Source organism: Dermochelys coriacea, chromosome 5 (assembly GCF_009764565.3).
Source record: "Dermochelys coriacea isolate rDerCor1 chromosome 5, rDerCor1.pri.v4, whole genome shotgun sequence".
In the NCBI taxonomy this organism is placed as follows: Eukaryota; Metazoa; Chordata; order Testudines; family Dermochelyidae; genus Dermochelys; species Dermochelys coriacea.
Genome location: NC_050072.1, coordinates 39,362,492 through 39,378,331, shown reverse-complemented (window position 1 = coordinate 39,378,331; position 15,840 = coordinate 39,362,492). Strand labels below are relative to the sequence as shown.

Here is a 15,840-nt window from a genome sequence, read left to right as displayed (position 1 = left end):
TCCTTTTCAATTTGAGTTGAATGTGAAGACTTAAACTGAGAATAAATCACTGCTAGGTGATGAATGGAAAAAAACTGACCTCTGGTCTCCAGAGATTGTGGTCAAGGGCAGCAATGGCTTTAATTGCTTACCTTGAGTGGTATTCCAAAAAATCTGGCAAGGACCAATGTTGGTTTATGAAGAGGCTAAGAACCTGGAGGCACTAAATCTTATTAAAGCAAGTTATAAAAATCTGAAGCTAGTAAGTGATTCTAAAACCTGAGCAGTGAAAGCAGAAACAATTTAAGAAAATAATTTAATCAGGAATTTGAGAAAAGAATATCCTCATTAAGTTAATGTAGATGTAAAAAGCATTATGAAATACCTGTGACTTTTTTTCCCCCTCCCCCTTCTTCTAGATCCAAGAGTGGAAGGCTTCCTACTCATGTCTTCACCTGTGCCACAGACTATTATCATTGGAGCCTATATTTATTTTGTCACTTCTTTGGGACCAAAACTCATGGAAAACAGAAAACCTTTTGAACTCAGGCAAATAATGGCATTTTACAATTTTGGTGTAGTAGCCCTTTCAGTGTATATGACTTATGAAGTAAGTATTTATTTTTTCTATAATTTACTTGTTTAACTTCAGCTAGCTCAGCTACTATTATGTAATTTTTGGATACCCTAATTGCGACATTTAGCATAATAGATTAGAGAGAACCTCCTCAAGAAAAATCATTTGACATTTTTCTTAGGACATATTACAGATATAGTTAGACACAAAAAAGAAATTTAACAATGACTGTAAATGAAAGTTAAACAGAGTCAAGAGGGTGATTGTATATTTTATATTAGAAAGACCATAATAGAATGCTTTAAAACAGTGGTTCTCCAACTTTTGTCCTGGTGACCCCTTTTACATAGCAAGCCTCCGAGTGTGACCCCCCCGCACTCCCTTATAAATTAAAAACATGTTTTAATATATTTAACACCAATATAAATGCTGGAGGCAAAGCAGGGTTTGGAGTGGAGGCTGACATCCCCATGTAATAACCTTGCGACTCCCGGAGGGGTCCCAACCCCCAGTTTGAGAACCCCTGCTTTAAAGAATGGAAAGTATTTAGATGTTTAGTTTTTGAACTTTTGGGCAAGGAAGGTTGAACTAGACTGGTAGGTTGCATGCTTGGTTTATAGTCTCTTACTTTTTTGGCTGCCACATGATAGAATATGTTGACATTTTCCACATTGCACAAGGAATATTTACATGCAAGATCCTCTTCAATTAGATTTTGGTTTTCAGATTGCACAATCACACTTTCCTAATGTTTGTAAATGATCCTTTTATTTACAAAATTTAGTCTAGGGTCTCAATCCACATAAAACAAGGTTTTTAGAATAATTAATAAAATCTTTCCTAGAAGAGTTCTGGGGTATTGTTTTTTTTCCCCCTCAACTTGTGGCTCAACAAAAAGCGAGACTTTTTAGGAGAAAAGAACATTTTTATTAGACTGTGATCAAGTGAGATGCATTGGGTTTAATGATCGAGAAAATAAATTATTATATGTACATGGTGGGCACCTGCAAATAGTCATTTAGAGTTAACTCTTAAACTGGCATTTCTTTAAGTGTGTAAAGAGACGAAATTGGGACACTGTTGCAATAAACAGTGTGGCTACAAGCAGCTGCCTGATTAGTTTTCTACAACTGGCCAGCTGAAACAACACTATTGTGGTAGCTATTTTCATCTTTGGCATACTGTTTAGGGAATTGTTCAGATACTGCTGCCAAATTGGCTGTACTTCAGTTAACCCAATTCCCATAACCTTCATAATGGATTAGACTGAGCTTTTGCTTTTAAAAACAGTGCTCCAAAGTCTTTACATCTGTTGTTTAAAAAGAAACTGATACATTGGCTAATAATTGTTGTGCAAATACCATAAATGCAAAGAAGGATGAAAGCATGCTTTCCTTTTGCACTTCCTGCTTCTACAGATCTTGTTAGTATTGTGCTGTTTTTAGGAGTATTTAAAAAATAAACACTTGCCTGTTTCACTTTTGACGCTAACATGATTATTGATTTGTCTATCATTAAGCCTTTATTTAAAATGCCACAAAAGAATGCACAGATACTGTATACCAGATAGAATTAATTCTTTTCCTCATTGGATATAAGCCATTTTGTGGGTGTGTTGGGATTATGTTCGCTTACAATGTTTGAAATCCTGTTGGTTTCGGCGTCTGACTTGTTAAATGAGTAATCTTTTACTTGTCTTATTCAAGTGATGTTTGATTGAAACTACAACTCTTCACCTACCAGGAAAACTTGGCTTCCTATTATACATGCATGGATAATTATGATTAATTAACGAATACTTATTCAACCCAAGTGGAGTTTTTATAGTATTGGCTGGGATTTGGGGTGGGAGAGGAAGAGAAGACGCAAATAAAATATAATATTTACAGTGCTACTCTTGGCTGAGTTTTAATATAGTAATAGAAGGAGTATTAGATGTGACGCCTCTTACAATCCATTGATAATGTACATCTGCATGTGATCTGAAAACGGCTCCCCATATCTTCTGACAGTTCTAGTCTAACTTGCATCAAAAAGTAAATATGTTTGACAAGAAATTGAGGTACTATGGTACCAAATAAAAGAAGTCCAGTGCTGATTGTTCTCTAGCCTCAAGCCCCTTCTGTGGGCTACAGATAATCAAACTCATTAAAACAGTTGTTGAAACAGAGGTTGTATGTGTATAAACTAAAGTTCAGCTGGATGTTGTAAATGGAGGTGGGGAAAACCCATGGCAGAACATTATTTACTTTGCTTAACTTTTTTTGGATTGTCTTTTATGGTCTTTTTGTCCCCCTTTATGGACTTGTTGCAAATCGATCTAAGAAACTATATGCAGTTCAACCTGGTATGTGAATTGGCCAAAATCATTAAGTACATAGGGCATCTCTGGCAAACATAAAAATTGCAGTTCTAATTCTATGTGGACATGGTAACTTCTAATGACCCCAAAAAGCTTTGGATGTTGGTTCTTATTAGGATTTCCTCATCATGGTGTGATATTATTTTATTACACTGTTGGTCAGTCACAAATACATGGTGAACAGGTTAAATTGTAATACAAAGACTTAATTAGCTGAATTCCCTGGTCCTGCATATTTCCATTTGTAGAAAATCTATGAAGAATTGAGTTAACTTCTAAATAATAAAAGTGTGTGGTTCTGTGTTAGTACTTGACTCTTTTTTAAGTGTCTTATGTATTGAAATGCCTGGATTCAATACCAATACTCACTCTTTTGGGATAGTTTTTGTTTCAATCACCTGCTTCCCATAGTGGGAAGAGAGACACTGATCTAATGTCTGCTCGGGGGAGCAACTATTTCTTCTCTTGTGGCACTGAGGGTTAGGCACACTGAAGTGGGTATAGTTGGGGTTCTCATCCATATTGTCAAGTTATGAGATTCAAATCTTTCTACAGAGCTACAGCAACAGAGTTTTTTATAGTGTTACCATCCCACATTGAGGTAGATAATAGCTGACAAGCTGACTGAATCCACAGGCTTTCTTTAATCATTACGTGATTATTAAGGTCAACTGAAATTCATGAATTTTCTCAAGTGATCAACTAAATCTTTCCTCTCCCCCTTCTCCTTGTTACAGTTTCTTATGTCTGGTTGGGCCACAGGTTATTCATTCCGATGTGACCTTGTTGACTACTCCAGGTCACCTACAGCTCTGAGAGTAAGTAACCAAATGAAGCTAATTGTTATGCTACGTTAACTTTATATTTTTTAAATGCTTTTAATGAAAATGCCTTGATGCATAATGAAGAGCATGTAAGTGACTATAAAGGGGGATGAAAGGGATGTTGGAGGCAACCTGTGCCAGTAGGGTGGATTGATTTTAAATCCATGACTTAAATCACCAAGTGGAAGCCTTGATTTAAATCTTCAATATTAATCAACTTTTCTATTTGTTCTTCAGTTATTTTCTAAAGAAAGGTATATTTTCATTGCTTCATATAACCCTTAAAACACGTTGATTTACAACTAAATAGAACCTTTATCCTAGATTTGGTATATCTTTTTCTACCTAGGAGAACGTAAGTTTGTAAACAAAACAAGCCCTTTATACATTACATGATGTATTGTGCCATATTTATAAAGCTTGACCTCCAAAATCAAATGTTTTTCCCCAGATTTTCTTTTTATGGAAAAGCAGCTTTTAACTCAGTTTTGATAGAGACTCATGGATTCAGGATATTTTTTTTTTATTCAAATGTTTTAAGAAATTTATATGAAGTGTTGTCTTGACATATCTTTTGTGTGACATTCAGATTTCATTAAAATGGTTTATTTTTTTTTTTAAATATTTTTATTTATCCAGTGTTTGCTTATTCAGTTCAACATTTTAAAGTTCCCGGATGCTGAAAAGGCATTTGTTTTGCTTCCTTGTTTTTGAAGAAAACCAACAAAAATTAGACTGATGTTCTCATGACTTCATTAGACTTGACCCTGTGTATTTTTTGGATTTCTTAGATGGTTCGGACTTGTTGGCTGTACTACTTCTCCAAATTCATTGAATTATTAGACACTGTAAGTATGTAGTGACCCAACCTGCTAAATACTGTGATCTCCATAGAGAAAAAAGGACACTGGTGTTTATAGCAGTTGGATCACACAGTCACTTTACTCTGTTTGCTCGCTAATCAGACTTCATATATTCAATCAACAGAATCCGTTAGTAACGGATAACAGTGAGAGCGGAGAAACATTTCAGGCATTTCTGTACCACAAACTTTTAAGCATATCTTCCCATTAGTTACAAGGGGAAGTCTCTAAAAATGGTAGCATGGTATGTCTCTCTTAAACTGTCCTGGGAAGTGCTCTGTTAGGGTAGGTGGGCTGGTAACAAGTGCTGGTTAGTTATGCTTCAAGTCTTCCTCCACAACAACTTTCCCTCCTGTTTCTCAAACATTGGCAGTTAGTGGTATGGCATAGCCGACTGTACCCACCTGCCTCAATTTAAAATACCTATCCTGGTAGTCATGAGTAGTAATACAAAGTTAGCCTGACCACTCTGGACTGTTTCTAAGGCCCAACTAACTAGATCTCAGATCTCCTGTTGGAGGGACCAGGAATGCTGGAAAAGGAAGTTGAGTGACTTTCCTGTCTTCTCTACTATCTACTGACTGGTGATCTTGAATTAGGCCTGGACCTGAAAAGATATTTTCTTCATCTGAATCTTTCTAGTTGTATACTTGTACCTATATCTCGGCTTCTTTTTAGTTTGATTGTGGAAGTTTAAATGTTTGGAACTTTGGCAACACTCTAACGTGTTACTATTGTGCTGCTTAATTTACTGTTTCTAGCCATATGAAAACAGTTTTGTCTGTGTTTTCTCTGTCACATCTGACCACTCTATTCCCCTCTTTTTGGGTGCCATCTTCTACCTGCTCTTGCCATCTGACTCTACTCTTCTCATTGCCACATTTATTCCCATCTATTGGATTCTGCTTTTAGAATGTTTTTGCCCTTTTCTCCCTTAAGTTTTCCTCAGCAGATTGATGGACATTTACTATGGCAGCACTATGTCCGTAGAGAATATCCACGTTCAAGCCTCTCAATACTATCGCACCTTTCTTTTCACATCTTTGGGTAGTTATTGTCTCTGTAGTGCTTTTAACATGTCAGGCGCTAGATAGTCTTTCTTTAGTTACATGATGGTTCTGATTTAATCTTTTCTGTCTTCTGTGTACCTCTTCTGTGCCTTAAAGTCAGATCTTTAAATCATCCTTTCTTTTCAATTGCCTCCGATACTCTTCTCAACCTGTTATACTCAGAACTTCAAGAGGTCTAAAATACTCTGGCTGGACAGTTCAGTCCTGGAATTGGGGCCATCTTTCCTTCATCCTCCATTACTTGCACTGGCTTCATAGCCATCCCTGATGTATTAAGTGCCTTTTCTGGCTTTCAGGACTCTATATGGATTTATTTCATTCAACCCTCTGATTTTAGATCCACCTCTTCATCCTGCACACTCTCATTCCTAGGTCTTGGCCTCTTAAGTTCCTTCCCAGTAACTAGTCACCATAAAATGGATGTCACTTTGCTGCATCTGGAATTGACTTCCTTGCTAAATATGTTGAAAGCCACACTTCTCTTGCTGACAATTCTTTCTAAACCTTGCCTACATGCTTCACATAAGTTCAATTTTGAACTTAATGTTTCTCATTCATAGATCTCAAGGACTTTAAAAAGGTGAAGTACCATTATAACCCTAATACAGATCAGAAATTGAAGAATGGTGGGGGTACCTGGGCCTGATTTTCAGACCCTCTCTTCAGTGATGAAACAGTGAACCAGTATGACTATTTTTTGGAAATATCTTGTATGGACAGTTTTTTGTAATAGTGTGGATGAAGAGTCCTAGGAGAGGTGGTTGTGGTCTAGTGGCTTGAGCATGGAGCTAGGAGTTGAGACATCTGAACTGATGATTGATTAGAAATGCTGGTCTTCTGCATCTTGCATTATTTGTAATAGAAGTTTAGATTATTCAGTGCCTTTGAAAATTAGCCCCTCAGTCTGTCACTCAATTTCCACATACATAAAATGAGCATAAGTGCAAAGAATTTTAATGTATGGTATTGAGCAACCTATATGTACGGTATTGAGCAACCTATGTTTGTGTGTACAACTAACTGCAAACTACTTTCACATGTGACTTTTCTAATCTCTTATTCTTAAAACTATTTCAGATCTTTTTTGTTTTGCGAAAGAAAGAGGGCCAAATTACATTCCTGCATGTCTTGCATCATTCAATCATGCCGTGGACCTGGTGGTTTGGAGTCAAATTTGCTGCAGGTAGTCGAGAGCTGAAATTATACTTTAAGTGTAGTAGTAAAACCTCCATACTCTAAATGAAAAACAAGTTAAAATGGACACTGTCAATTTAAAAAAAAAATTACTTTGTCATAATTTGTATCTACTAGAGTTACAAGCAATGCCCAAAGATTACTGTACCTGAACTAGATTATAAGGGAGGGGAAATCTTCCAGTTGGTTCATTCGACAACACTTTGTATATAGTCATTTTCCCCTGTTGCTGGGGGTTGCTGTTTTCCCCTCATCTTGGTCTTTATACTCTCTTGTTTACCCTATCCTTACAAATTCCTCCACTCTCCTCAATAATCTCTCCACAGAACAGAAATGACAAAAATCCAGAGAGATCCTTGCATAAGAAGCTTGTAGAATGCATGGTCTTTCTAACCTGGGGCTTTACAGTGTAATGGACTTAAGGCTGCATCTTGAGCTAGGAGTATGATTTCCCCAGCTCGCATACATATACCTGCAGTAGCTTGATGAGTGCTAGTGCACATATAAATAGTAACCTTACTGCAGCCAGACAGGCAGTGTCGGGCATGGCTTGCCATGAAGAGTATAAGCATTCCTGAAAAGAGTGGGCACATACTAGCTAAATTGTGTTGCTGCTGCCCATTGTACCACAGTGATGCTAATATTTATACTCGTGCTAGCTCTCATCAAGCTACTGCAAATGTGTATGTGAGCTGGGGAATCGTACCCCTTCCTTGTAGTGTAAACGTAGCCTAAAAAGAGCATACAGCTTGAAACCTGCAGAGAGAATGCAAACCTGGTGGAACCCTTGGTGGGGGATTTTATTCCTAGTGGTGGTGTGTCTGGAAGAGGTTACAAGTTGAAAAATCAGTGGAGACAACAGCAGTACTTGTCTGGACATAGTTTTCTTTTCTGTAACATTTCACCCATTTTCCTTGGCATTGTTTTTCTCCCACAACTTTGATGCTTAATTGAAGGATTGAACCTTTGCCTACCTGATCCCTCCTATGTATATTAGTTGCATGCATACAAAAATATGTTCTGAAAGAGGTTCAAAAGCTTTGCATGGATTCCATGAAAAGTTATCTAATGTGCAGCTAATGAAGGAGACTGCTACATTTTCACTGTATTTGAGTCCAGTTTCTAATATATAGAATATCAGGGTTGGAAGGGACCTCAGGAGGTCATCTAGTCCAACCGCCTGCTCAAAGCAGGACCAATCCCCAACTAAATCATCCCAGCCAGGCCTTTGGCAAGCCTGACCTTAAAAACTTCTAAGGAAGGAGATTCTACTACCTCCCTAGGTAACGCATTCCAGTGTTTCACCACCCTCCTAGTGAAAAAGTTTTTCCTAATATCCAACCTAAACCTCCCCCACTGCAACTTGAGATCACTACTCCTCATTCTGTCATCTGCTACCACTGAGAACAGTCTAGATCCATCCTCTTTGAAACCCCCTATAAAGAAACTCTCATGTTTTGAACTGCATCCTTTTCCCCAAATCAGTGGTATGGTAATGCTAAAATTGGAGTTACCTTCCTCTGCTTACAAATCAGACCATTTTAGATCTGTTAATATAAAACACATTAATCTGGTATTCCCAGTACTTAATACTACGTCTCCCGTCCCCCCTCCCCCCCAAAAAAAGATTACGTTACCCATACTGTTAATTTCCTGCTCTTTAGCTGGGCTTCAGAACAGTGTACCAGCTGTGCACTTGTTCCATGACAAGGCATCTGATTTAAATCTCCTCTGTAGTAATCTGGCAAATAGTTTCCACAAAGTATGAGAGATCCATTTTGACTTGAGTCAGTAATATTCCCTCATGTAATCTTAGAGTATTGTTTCTTTCTCAAAGCTTTATTGCCTGTCTTTAAACTAACCTTTCCAAATGTTCTTTGACACCTTAAAATAATTTCCAAGAATTTCAGTACAACTGTTTATCTTGCATTTCATTTCCTAGTTGTTTCTTTCCTTTAAATAATGGCATTATAATTGTCTACTGCCCAGCCTTCTGAACTTGTTCTTACTCCAAATCATCCAAATGAGATTGTGAAGAGATGGGATCTTCTCCTTCTTAGGACTTGACGTAGAGAATTGAAAACCATTTTTGTGCAGTGACTTTCTTGTGTAACAGTATTTTTGTAATGTCTAGTAGCTTTTTTTCCTAACGTAACTCATTTTGAGGCTTCTTCCATGAATTTTCACTGTGCAAAAAAGTAAATACATTAGTCTCAGAAAAGCAGTCAAATTGTTTGGGAATATGTGATCTAGAAACACAACATTTCAGAGAGAATTTGCAATTGAAACTGGTGATGGTCATCTGTGGAGGGGGAAAGCTCCACTAAGTGCTCTAATCATTAATAAAGGAAACATTTAGTTTTTAAAATTGGGCTAGTTGAAACTGGTTTTGATATCTAATTGGGCTTTCAACCAAATTATTTTTTTGCTAAGTTTTTTCATGGACTTCTCACCTGGAAATGTAGAATGTTTTTTGTATTTTGAATTTCCACCAAATAATCAAAATGCTTTTCTCTCTCTCTCTCTCTCAACCATTTTTTTGACCAGCTATATTTAAAACTCAATTCACTTCTTAAATATTACTACTATGGCCAAGATAATCTAACCCTATTGGAAACCGAGCAGGAGAGAGGGTTCTGAAGAAGGAAATATCTGCATGGATCCCCTCAATGACAAGTTCCTTCATTAACATTCTGTTTAATGGGTTTGGTCCCAAACTTGAGGGTTGCATGGGCAGCTAAGGTCCCACACCTCTGCCCCTTGGGTCGTCCCTGGTCCTGGGAACATGGATGCTCTGGAGCTGTCCCCAGCTTTTTTGAAAAAAAACTTTCAAAAACAGACTTCAACGAGAAACTGCAGAACTGGAATTAATTTGCTAACTGGACACGATCAAATTAGGCATGAATAAAGTCTGGAAATGGCTGGGTCACTACAAAAAATTTTCTCTGTTGATACTCACACCTTCTTGTCAATTGTTTGGGAATGGGCCACATCCATATGATTGAACTGGCCTCGTTAGCACTACAAAAAGTAATGTTCCCCTTCTTGTCAACTGTTTGGAATGGGCCATGTTCACCCTAATTGAATTGGCCTTGTTAGCACTGACCCCACCCCCTCTTGGTAAGACATCTCCCAACTTTTCATGTGCTGTATATTTATACCTGCTTACTGTATTTTCTACTCCATGCATCTGATGAAGTGGGTTATAGCCCATGAAAGCTTATGTCCAAATAAATTTGTTAGTCTCTAAGGTGCCACAAGGACTCCTTGTTGTCCCCAGAGAGTGACTCAAAAGAATAGAGAGTAGAGCCTTGAGCTGTAGTACCTTTACTGGGAACCTCTAAGGGCTAGAGATAGTATTGCTACATGGTTGCAACCCTAGACTTGTGAAAAGCCAGTCATGGGATCTAGAAAAGAGGTAGAGCAAGAGGGGTGATGCTGCAGAGGTGTTTGAGTCCCCTTCATGTAACACACTAACAAAAAACTTATTTGCATTCAGTAAAACTAATTAGACTTTTATTACAGCTTTGGAAAATTGATTTTAAAACATTGCAGCATTTTACTAGGGTATTGGCTAAAATATTTACATAAGCATTTGCTGAGAAGAGAGGGAACTACTAAAATCCTTCAGAGTTGGTAACTACAGAGCTTAACTTGAATCTTTGTATTTTATGTGCTAGTGAAAGTTGGAGACCCCTCCAAATAGAGCCTCATGCTTTTATCTAGTTTTCTACTAACTAACGCAAGGCAAAAACCTTGCTTGGTAGCTAGACGCAGGGTTGGGTTTTTTAGAATCCCTGGTGTAACAATCTTAGACTATTTTTATTATTCTACAGGTGGGTTAGGAACATTCCATGCTCTGTTAAACTGTGTTGTGCACGTCATCATGTACAGCTACTATGGACTCTGTTCACTGGGACCAGCCTATTATAAATACTTGTGGTGGAAAAAACACATGACAACTATACAGCTTGTGAGTATTGTGTCTGAGCCAGACTTTTTGCAGTCAGTCAAGCTGTATGTGAGTGAGTTTTTAATGTCACTTCTATGAACATGGTTAAGAATTATTTTTTACAATGGCACAAAAGAGTTTTACCTTCATTTTTCAACTGAGTTCAGCAGAAGTCATGAGACCAGTCAACTGTGTAAATAAAATCTGTTGACCTGATTTCCAGAGGTTCTGAGAACCCACAGTTATCTCTGAAGTCAGTAGGAGTTGTAGGTACTCAGTGTATTTAATTGCTTTGTACTCTAAGTGTATTGATAAAGAACTATTTGTCCATTTTAAGAACTGTTGGAGTATGGACTTATACTAGGAACAAAGTGTTTTTGGTTGTTTGTTTTTTTTTTTAAGAAATTTGCAAAACAGTATTAAATAGAGTAACAGTTTTAAATTTAAAAACAAAAGGACTATTTCTTAGGGTTTATCTTACTTTAGAGTAAGGTAAACATTTGGGTCTACAGAAGCTGATGATCTCTTTAATTTGGATTTGGCCTTATGAAGAAATAACTGAATGATCTCAAGCATTTTTATCATAGCTATTGTAATTGTGCATTATGATTTTCATATGAAAATCTTTTTCTTAAAAAACCCTTTTAAATTCTGTGCCTCAATATTATTTGGCCCTGAGTTCTCCAAATAAATCATAGGGTGGAAAGGGGAAAGCAAGTAAACTTTTTTTTTTAACCATTATTAACTTGGTTACCTTTTAAATTTCTTTGGCTGCCATTTTGTTCTTGAACTAAACAAGAGTACCCCACTGACCTTCTGTTCGATTTTATATACTTTAGACGTTACCATTTTTGTTTCCTCTCTAAACTAAACAGATGTAATCCCTAACTATTAAAATCTTCTATAGGAAGAGAAGTTTGTTTATGCCTCTGCTCAATGGCCTAATACTTTTAGTTTACCACATTATCACGCAAGTAGTCAGTGGGACTAGTCAACTTAAGGGGTGGCAGAATCAATCCCTCTGAGAATGTGCCACCTTGTAAATAGCTCCAGCCAGGCCTTTCCCTCTGACTGTTAGGGAGAGTTCCGTCCCTGGTCCCCCTGATATGGATCTGCTCCCCTATCCTTGCACCATGATAATGTTTATAACTTAAACAAACAAACAAAAATTACTTCATCAAAAAACCACCTCTCCCTGGCCAAGTAGGAGAGTGAAGTTTTGCAGGACTACACAAATTCTATTTCTCACCAACCTTCTCTTTTTGTGTGTGCGCACATTATGCTGACAGCTATTTAAACTTCTCTCTAGTATATCTTTTTACATTTTTAAAACTGCAATGAATAACTGAGCATATTTTTCCTTGTCTGTTTCCTCCAGGTTCAGTTTCTTATGGTTACAGTTCACATAGGACAAATCTACTTTATGGATGATTGTCCATACCAGTATCCAGTTTTCATATTCGTTATTTGGCTCTATGGCTCTATGTTTTTAATCCTGTTTCTCCACTTCTGGTATCATGCTTACACAAGGGGCCAGAGACCACCAAAGACTGTGAAAAACGGAATCAGCAAAAGCAAAGATCACTGAAGCAATGTCTCATCTATATGAATGTGTACATCTCAGATCAGTAACTTGTACTACTTGACAATCAAGATATTTAGGTGCGCACTACAATGTGTACATTTTATGTTTTTCCAAAACAAAGAGCTTGTATTTTTACCATAAGTTATTTGGGTTTCTGATGTTGCGGAGGGGTGGGGGAGGGGTAATTTTCTGATTAAAGATTTGCAGATTTTCAGCAACTTGCTGCACGTATCTAGAGAAATTTTCTCTTTATGCCTAGAAGAAATGAATATTTAGTTGCATTTTTACAGGTGAGATGCATATAAATAAAAAGATCTTCTTTAAGAAAATGTGTATGATAAGTACAGAATACTTTGAGCACTAAGAAAGGGTATAAAGAGCATTAATATTTTAACTGATATCATAAGATGTTGAAACTATAGTTTAATTTTATTGAAATATCAATGAAAAATCATTGTTACATGCATAACTTAGAGACTAAAACACATTGTTAATACCTGTAAACATTCATATTTTTGTACGCACTGTACCATATTAAAGAATGTAAGTTAAATAAAACCTTGACAGATTGAATGTGTTTTTTTAAAAAAGATGGATTTTGGATTATAACGTTTTTTTAACTAAAATGATTGTTAATGAACTTTTAAAAATGTTTGCATTTACTTAATTGAACATTATAATCATAAAAACTGTCTTTTGATTTAACATCCAGTCAAAAAAATAGTGATTGATTCATTGAAGTAGAATAATATTCAAAATTGTCTGTGGATGTATTTTGATATCAGCAAATAGGAATGTTTACTGGGAAAACACCATGCAATTCAACAACCAAAACCTTATTACATTTTTAGAACAGGTTTTGTGTAAAATACAAATGGCAGTTTCATTACTTTATTTTGCTGTATTCTTTCTCCTTTCCACTGCCTGTGGAAATGAATGGTGCCTAATGAGAAATTGTTTTGTATAATTCATGGCTGTTTCTCTGTTAATAGCACTAGTGCCTTGTTTTTGCCCTGTGGTACTAAATGAACTGTCCAAAGAGATTGGAAACTACACAGATTTATGGAAAGGGAGAAGGGACAGATGATTGTGTAGTAAACTCTGAACTATGCAGAATGAACTGATAAGGTATCTCCAGGGACTGGTCAGAGAGACATGTTAGCTGGCTTAGTAGCAATTTATAGGACCTAGAGCTATATGCAGATACTATCTCTCTACTTCCGTGAGATGGTCAAGGAATGACTGTGTTATGCAGAACTAAACTAGGAGCTATATTCTGCCTTGAGATGCACACCATACAGCATTGATTGATTTTGTTTTTTGTGACAACTCCTGGGAGTAGTGGGCTGAAATCTGTCTTGTACTCTGCTCCAATCTGCTGGAGTTGTGATGTTCTCTAACATGTCTTCTGACCCACCCGTTTGTATTGGTGGTTGAAGAACTCCAAAAAGGCATGTTTAGTTGTTTATATGGACATGATTACCACAATAGTGTTGCAAGTGACTTCTTATAAAATAATATATATCTGAGTCTTCCTTATTGAACTAATAAACAGAGATTTGCTGCTTGTCTTTCGGCCTTGTATTCCTACAATGTTCAAGTGTCATGGGGGGACTTAGTTGCTATTTTAGGTCTATTAGACATACATTTCTAATACTGTTTTCTTGTAACAAAATAGATCACAATGCGGCAATGCTTAGTTTGAATTTCTTCATTAATTTTATCTTAATCTGTGTAAAAGACCAATACCCCCAATAAGGTGGTTTTTAATAACATGATGAAAAAACTCCGTCAGTTGTTTTGAAATACTGTAATAAGATATTAAAGAACTATGATTTATACCTATCTTCCAGCATATAGTTATTAATCTCTTAAATTAGTGTTTTATTACTCATATTTCCAAACTTGCTGGGTGAGTGAAGTTTTGATTTACTGTTTTGGTGGATTTTTTTTATTTTATTTTTTTTAAGCCCTTCATCTTGCACAAACTAGATGAATTGGCAAACAAATCTTGGGGAAGACCAAGATACACACTTGTGCTAGCAATGCCCATCTTTCTATGAGAGTAATGTATGTACACCCACAATTTACATGGAATATCAGGTTTCCAAAAATTACGCCTCATGCCTGTTAATTTCTGGAAAACATTTTCAGGAGCTGGTGGAGGCGGGGAAAGGGAAATAAAGCTACATTTTCCTTCTGTGTATGTGTGGTGAGGAGAGGCTGCTACTGCTTAGTTTTCTTACGGTAAAAGCACTGCTGTTCTAACAGACCCCTGAAGAGCAAACATTCTCTACTTCAGTAATTTCTTATCCACATTCTGGAATATTTTTCCATAACTTTTATGTGGCCAGGCCAGACGCTGTAGCCAGCCTCTTTCCCAGGAAGTCTTATTTAACCAGCAAACAAAAGAGTAGGTAGACAATAAGAAAAGAATGTTGCTGACCTATTTCTGGAAGGTGAGTAGTGATGTGAAAAACAATCCTAGCTCCATCATGGTATACACACCTGGCTCACCCCTAAGCAAGAGCAGAGTCAACTTTTAGTTTCACAAGTCCTTTGGCCTACTTCTCTCCACCTCAAAGTTGTTGAAAGTAAACATCTGAGTTGGTAACACTTGAAGGGGAACTCATCCTTTCAGAGGGGTGGTCCTGACTCATTCGATAGGTTTGAATGTATGTGCAGTATGTTGTAATAGTTTAAGTACTTCAAATTATTCTCAAATTCACTACAGTGCACAAAACCCTTTGGCTACTCCAAACTACAGAGCCTGATGTAGCATTTTTCGTGACACTCCTCTTTAATAACTAGACGGGCTTCTCCCTAAGGCTAGTACATATTTGTATAAAAAGAATCAGTTTGTCTCTGTGCCCAAACCATGCTTGGAAAAACTCAGACCCACTCTCTATTATGTTTTAGGTCAGAATAAGTGGGTAGAGAAAATGGAACAATCAGTATGAAGGGGTGTCTACTGATACTGAGGGAAATTGGTTTGAGTTTTGTTTCAAAGGTTTAGCTGAGGTATTAGAGCCCTCTGCTGGATGAAACTCTAACTTTAAGAGTTACCTGAAAACCTAGTGCTTGCACTGTCTGTACTACATAGTGTACATGACATCTTCACTTTATAAAATAGTGGCTAAAATCAGTTCCCAGAGCAGGATTAATGTCTTATTGGGAAAGGTGCTTTCTAGACATATATGAAGACTAAGCTCCTGTGCTGAAGAGTTTACAAACTTATCTAGATAATGTCCAAATAGGGAAGTGAGAGAAAGAACAAGTAAAACAATACTGTTCCTTAGTGAAGCGAAGCAAGGCATGTTTTAGGGTTTATTGGCCTCCTGCAAGAAAGAGCAATTTAGAAGAGAGGGTGAAAGCATAGAGGGCAGTAGATTAGGCCTAGTTTAAATATGACTCTCGCAATGGGGAGAAAAATA

At 37.0% G+C, this 15,840-nt stretch overlaps 1 protein-coding gene across 8 annotated transcripts in view; it reads left to right on the top strand.

Moving 5' to 3' along the window:
• ELOVL7 (ELOVL fatty acid elongase 7) overlaps nt 1–14,252 on the top strand; it is a 59,263-nt gene extending 45,011 nt beyond the window's left edge. For 6 of the 8 annotated variants that reach the window (XM_038403387.1, XM_038403388.1, XM_038403386.1 and 3 more), the window contains 6 exons: nt 399–589; nt 3,656–3,736; nt 4,534–4,590; nt 6,753–6,858; nt 10,706–10,842; nt 12,200–14,252. In XM_038403387.1, coding sequence (XP_038259315.1) covers nt 399–589; nt 3,656–3,736; nt 4,534–4,590; nt 6,753–6,858; nt 10,706–10,842; nt 12,200–12,409 — 782 coding nt within the window. In that variant the 3' untranslated portion in view covers nt 12,410–14,252. The remainder of the gene's footprint in view (nt 1–398; nt 590–3,655; nt 3,737–4,533; nt 4,591–6,752; nt 6,859–10,705; nt 10,843–12,199) is intronic. The other 2 variants (XM_043514992.1, XM_043514991.1) reach the window with 1 other exon arrangement.
• The last annotated feature ends 1,588 nt before the right edge of the window (nt 14,253–15,840 follow it).